General features: G+C 71.9%; 1 protein-coding gene across 1 annotated transcript in view; it reads right to left on the bottom strand.

The window, feature by feature from the left end:
• The window catches only part of LOC118158222 (zinc finger MIZ domain-containing protein 2-like), a gene marked incomplete at its 3' end in the record, with an annotated part of 3555 nt that extends 1109 nt beyond the window's left edge, over nucleotides 1–2446 (bottom strand). Inside the window, exons 1-7 of the mRNA XM_035312849.1 lie at nucleotides 2142–2446; nucleotides 1956–2061; nucleotides 1719–1876; nucleotides 1564–1631; nucleotides 789–857; nucleotides 470–714; nucleotides 218–390 (exon numbers count right to left, since the gene is read on the bottom strand). Coding sequence (XP_035168740.1) covers nucleotides 218–390; nucleotides 470–714; nucleotides 789–857; nucleotides 1564–1631; nucleotides 1719–1876; nucleotides 1956–2061; nucleotides 2142–2399 — 1077 coding nt within the window. The remainder of the gene's footprint in view (nucleotides 1–217; nucleotides 391–469; nucleotides 715–788; nucleotides 858–1563; nucleotides 1632–1718; nucleotides 1877–1955; nucleotides 2062–2141) is intronic.
• Nucleotides 2447–2524: the final 78 nt, after the last annotated feature.

The raw sequence follows: 2524 nt of genomic DNA, 5'->3' as shown, positions 1-2524 counted from the left end.
CATCCATCTTCATCCTCCTCATGCTCCTCATCCTCCCTGTCACCATCGTTACCCTCACCCCCTTCACCATCCTCATCCTCACCCTCACCTTCATCCTCACCATCCTCATCCTCATCCTCCTCACCTTCATCCTCCCCCTCCTCCCATCCCCACCCTGCCCCGTGCCACCTCCATCGCCCTCCTCCTCCCCTCCCCCTCGCCCCCCGGCCCCGCTGACCTGTCCGGAGAGAGGGGGCGCGGGGGGCTTCTCGGGGGGCAGGAGGCCGCCGGGGAGGTCGGGCGGGTAGGAGCCGGGGGGGGGCCCCGCCGCGAACTCGCTCAGCGTCGGCGTGCCGGGGGCGGCCGGGGGGAACGGCTCCGGGAAGCCGCCGGGCCCGGCGAAGCCGGAACCTGCCGGGGGGAAACGGGGCCGGCGGTCGGCGGCGGCCGCGCGCTGGGGTGGGGGGCTCCCCGCGGCCCCCCCGCTCACCCTGGGCGCCGTAGTCGGCGGGGGCGGGCGCGGCGGAGGGCGGCAGGGCCGGGAAGGGCACGGAGCCGGGCCCCAGGGCGGCGATCATCTCCATGATGCTGGGCAGCACCATGTGCGTGGGGCTCATGGTCCGGCAGCGCTTCAGCGCCGGCCCGTCCGGCTCCTCCTTGACGTGCACGTCGGGCTTCACGGGCACGGGCTTCCAGCTGCACGTCGGGTCGATGGTGATCTCCTCGTAGTCCGAGCTGCGCGGGACGGCGGCTCAGGGACGTGGGGGGTGGCACCGGGGGGGGGGCGGGGGGCTGGGGGCGCTACGTACTTCTGGATGTAGATCAGGATGCCCAGCATGTACTGGTCCACCTCCAGCCCCTCCAGCAGCGCCGTCTTACTGCGGGCAGCGCCAGGGCGGTGAGGACGGGGCCCCAGGGACGGCCCCTGAGGGACAGCCCCGTGGGGACACCGAGGGACGGCAAGGGACAAAGCCGTGGGGACACCGAGGGACGGCTGCGTGGGGACGGCCAGAACACCGAGGGAGGGGCCGTGAGACACCGAGGCCTGGCTCTGCTGGGACATCGAGGGACGTCCCCGTGGGGACACCCACGGTACAGCCCCATGGGGACACCGAGGAACCCCAAAGCACGGCTCCGTGGGGACACCAAGAGATGTCCCCATAGGGACACCAAGGGACAGCTCCAAGAGGACACCAGGGGATGGCCCCGAGGGAACGCTCTGAGGGACACCGAGGGATGGCTGCATGGGGACACCGAGGACACCCAGCACCACCAAGGCACGGCCCCGAGGGGACACTGATACAGCCAGGGATGGCCTGGTGGGGACATCAAGGGACACCGAGGGATGGCTCCACGGGGACACGACCATCACCAAGGAGCATGGGGCACATCCTCATGGGGACACTGAGGCACGGCTGCACGGGGACACCACCATCACAACCCCATGGGGACACCAAGGGATGGCTCCGTGGGGTCCCTGGGAACAGCAGTGCTCTGCCCCATGGGGACCCCGAGGGACAGCTCTTTGGGGACACCGAGGCACGTCCCCGAGGGGACACGAGGGACCCCGCGGGCCTCACTCACTTGCAGACAGGGCAGCGCCAGGTGCCCCGCTCGCAGTTGAGCTGCAGGTAGGACTCCAGGTCGAAGCACTGCGGGGGAGAGACGGGGCTGAGCTCCGGGGAGAGGGGACACGGGGGGGACACGGGGGGGGACACGGGGGTCCCCGCGGCGCCCACCTGTATGTGCCGGCAGTCGTGGCCCCTGGCGGGGAGCTGGATGCGTCGGAAGGTGATGGGGCACTTGAGGGACACCTTGATGGCTGTCTGCTCCACGCCGTCCTCGCCGTTGGGTCCCGGCGTGCCCGGGATGGTCCCGCTGCTGAAGTTGCGCTTGACTGAGGCCGGGGAGGGGGGGGGGTTGGTGGCGGCGGCGGTGGGGAGGGGGGCGCCCCCCCCGCCTTCCCCGGCACTCACTTTTGGTGATGCAGTGCTCGGCGGGCAGCAGGCGCTTCTTGATCAGGCCCTGCAGCACCGAGCGCACCGAGGGCCGGTGCACCAGCTGCAGCACGAAGAGGTGCGACTGCGGGGGGGGGCGACAGCGGGGGGAGCGGCGTGAGGGGCGGCCCCGCGCCCCCGCCCGCCCCGGCCGCCCCCACTCACGCAGCAGCAGGCGGTGACGGTGATCTGGATGGTGTTGCGGCCGGGCTGGCAGACGTGCTTCAGGTAGAGCGGCTTGTGCGACGTCTTGTTGTCGCCGCGCTCGATGGTGAGCGGCGTGGCGTTGACGCTGACCTGCACGGAGGCCGGCCAGTTGGTGTTCATCTGCCGGTCCTCGTGGTGGTAGCACTTGAACTGCAGCTCCAGGTCGGGCCTGGGGGGCGGCACGGGTGGGCGCGGGGCACGGGCGGGCTGCGCCATGGCGCGCGGTGCCACGGAGCACCAAGCAGCGCTACGGCGCGCGGAGCCATGCAGCGCCGGGCCGCGCCGTACCCCACCGCACAGCACCCTTACGCCTCGCAGCCCCATGCCGCCGCCCCCCATGG

This window comes from Oxyura jamaicensis, assembly GCF_011077185.1.
Source record: "Oxyura jamaicensis isolate SHBP4307 breed ruddy duck chromosome 22 unlocalized genomic scaffold, BPBGC_Ojam_1.0 oxy22_random_OJ71585, whole genome shotgun sequence".
Classification (NCBI taxonomy): Eukaryota; Metazoa; Chordata; class Aves; order Anseriformes; family Anatidae; genus Oxyura; species Oxyura jamaicensis.
Note: the sequence above shows the minus strand (reverse complement) of the source record. Positions and strands in the feature narration are given on the sequence as shown.